We start from the raw sequence: 1,966 nt of genomic DNA on the forward strand, positions 1-1,966 counted from the left end.
TGCTTTGAGCGCTACATGCACAGAGACCCAAGCGCCGCTCAGCGGCCGCGGAGCGCATTTTAATCAAATTTTAACAAAAAATCATCATCCGGACAGTTCGGATACGATGGCTCCTCCCGCATCATCCGCCGCAGGTTTGTATGGGCGTGACACACCCATACAAACCCATATCAAGGGTATATTATACCCTTGATATGGGCATCTCAGAGCAACCGGATATACATCCGGTAACCGGCAAGCACAACCGGCATTCCGGTTACACCCTCGTGGCAGGGCAACCTAGCGCATATCAAGTTGATATGCGCTATGGTGCTCGGCTAGAGCGTTGATATTATCAACGCTCTAGCCGAGCACCATACATAGCCTTGGTCTGCACTGTGACCAAGGAATGACTTCAAGCAGCTTGCAGTCTCATCGATCGTGGTGGCCAAGTTCATCCAAACTAAGCTGTTTTCCCTGTACATCGCACCGAACTTGCATTCGATTTTTTCCTTTTATATGTTCGTTCATAAGGGATCGGCTGCGGCTAGGGGTTCGGGTCCAACACATCAGACGTCTTGTCTGCGGTCGAACGTTTCGTGGGATCATAGTCCGTCGTGAGGACTGCGGTCCAAGCGGACGCCAACGTCCGCGCGCTGAACGTGAACTTGTCCGTCACTTGCTTGAGTGCGACGACCAATGTCTTGCCAATCTTGTCTTCGCGGTCGCACTGCATGTTGAACGACACAATGATCGACTTGTCCTGCGCGCGCAACCGGTTCTGGAGGTACAGGCCCGCGCAGCTGTAGCTAAACTTGCTCGCATCCGCCGTCAAGAAGACGTACACGCGGTACAAGGCGCCCGTGGACGCCACCGACACGAAGGTTTCGGTCATTGTCGCCTCGGGGTGGGTCGCATCCTCAATCTGCTTGAGGTACGTGAGGGTGTTCATGGTGCAACGCGCCAAGCAATTGACTTACTGACTGCAGGAAATGAAATGGCCAATCACCAACATTCCGGCAAGAGTGGTGGTGACCCATGATATCCGGATCCGCATATCGTACAAGTCTCCGCAACCCGACACATCCATTTCTCAGTCAATCCAGCGACAGTGAGCATGGCGGCAACGGACGCGCTGACGGCGATCGTGGCGCCGATGGCCGTCGACGGGTACCTCACGCCTTGCGAAGTGTTGCGCATGGGCCTCGTGTGCAAGGACATGCGCGCGTCCTTGGCAGACGCAAGCGACGCGATCTGGCGGCGCTTCCTATCACGGTATGGTGGCCGCCTGGCCGACACGCGCCACGACGCGTTCGCTTCGCCGTACCGCGACATCGTAGCGCACCCGCTCGTTCTTTTGCTCCGCGCCGAGTACGACTTTGCGCTGGACCCGCGTGATGACGGCGTTCCGAGCGACGTGTTGGCAGCCTTTGCTGCCACGTATGTTGCCCGCTACGTGCACTATGGCGACCGCATCTGGAGCGTCTACAACGACAGCTACCAGTGCAACGTTCTTGGCCTCACGCTGCGCCACGACGCTGTCGAAGTACATTTTCACGTGACCGGCGATCAAACGGAAGGCGACCTGCAACACCCGCGCCACGCGACGCTGCACGTCGATGGTCATGCGCTCAAGCCCGTGCGCATGTGGCTCATCGACGCAGATCCGTCATCGTCCTACGCAGGAATCCTGCGCTACGAGACGCAAGTGATGCGCGACAGCGAGCTCCGATTCGAGTATGGCTGGAGTGGCTACTCGGACGCTACGCTCTGTGCATTGACCGACCACTTTTGCTACGCACATGCCCTTGACCACGTAGTCCGCGCGAGACGCCCTGTGGTATAATGCAAAATGACAATCCTTCCACTGGATATATTTGTCCAATTTAGAAGCTTGTCGTCAGGGGTCTCCCTCGCAGCCGTTCCCGGGCGACGACAGAAGAGCAAGATGCGCCACCCCGCCGCCGCCTGCGCAGCGACGGCCCGG

General features: G+C 57.4%; 2 protein-coding genes across 2 annotated transcripts; one reads left to right on the top strand and one right to left on the bottom strand.

The window, feature by feature from the left end:
- Positions 1–481: 481 nt before the first annotated feature.
- On the bottom strand, positions 482–931 carry SDRG_16244 (hypothetical protein; the record flags this gene model as incomplete). The annotated part of the gene is made up of 1 exon (XM_008622444.1): positions 482–931. One exon carries the CDS (start codon positions 929–931, stop codon positions 527–529), a length of 405 nt encoding a protein of 134 aa, XP_008620666.1. The 3' UTR covers positions 482–526.
- A 143-nt stretch (positions 932–1,074) lies between these two features.
- SDRG_16245 (hypothetical protein) lies at positions 1,075–1,855 on the top strand. The gene has a single exon (XM_008622445.1). It carries the CDS (start codon positions 1,097–1,099, stop codon positions 1,823–1,825), a length of 729 nt encoding a protein of 242 aa, XP_008620667.1. The 5' UTR covers positions 1,075–1,096; the 3' UTR covers positions 1,826–1,855.
- Positions 1,856–1,966: the final 111 nt, after the last annotated feature.

The sequence above is a fragment of the Saprolegnia diclina genome, assembly GCF_000281045.1.
Source record: "Saprolegnia diclina VS20 unplaced genomic scaffold supercont1.120, whole genome shotgun sequence".
Lineage (NCBI taxonomy): Eukaryota > Oomycota > Saprolegniomycetes > Saprolegniales > Saprolegniaceae > Saprolegnia > Saprolegnia diclina.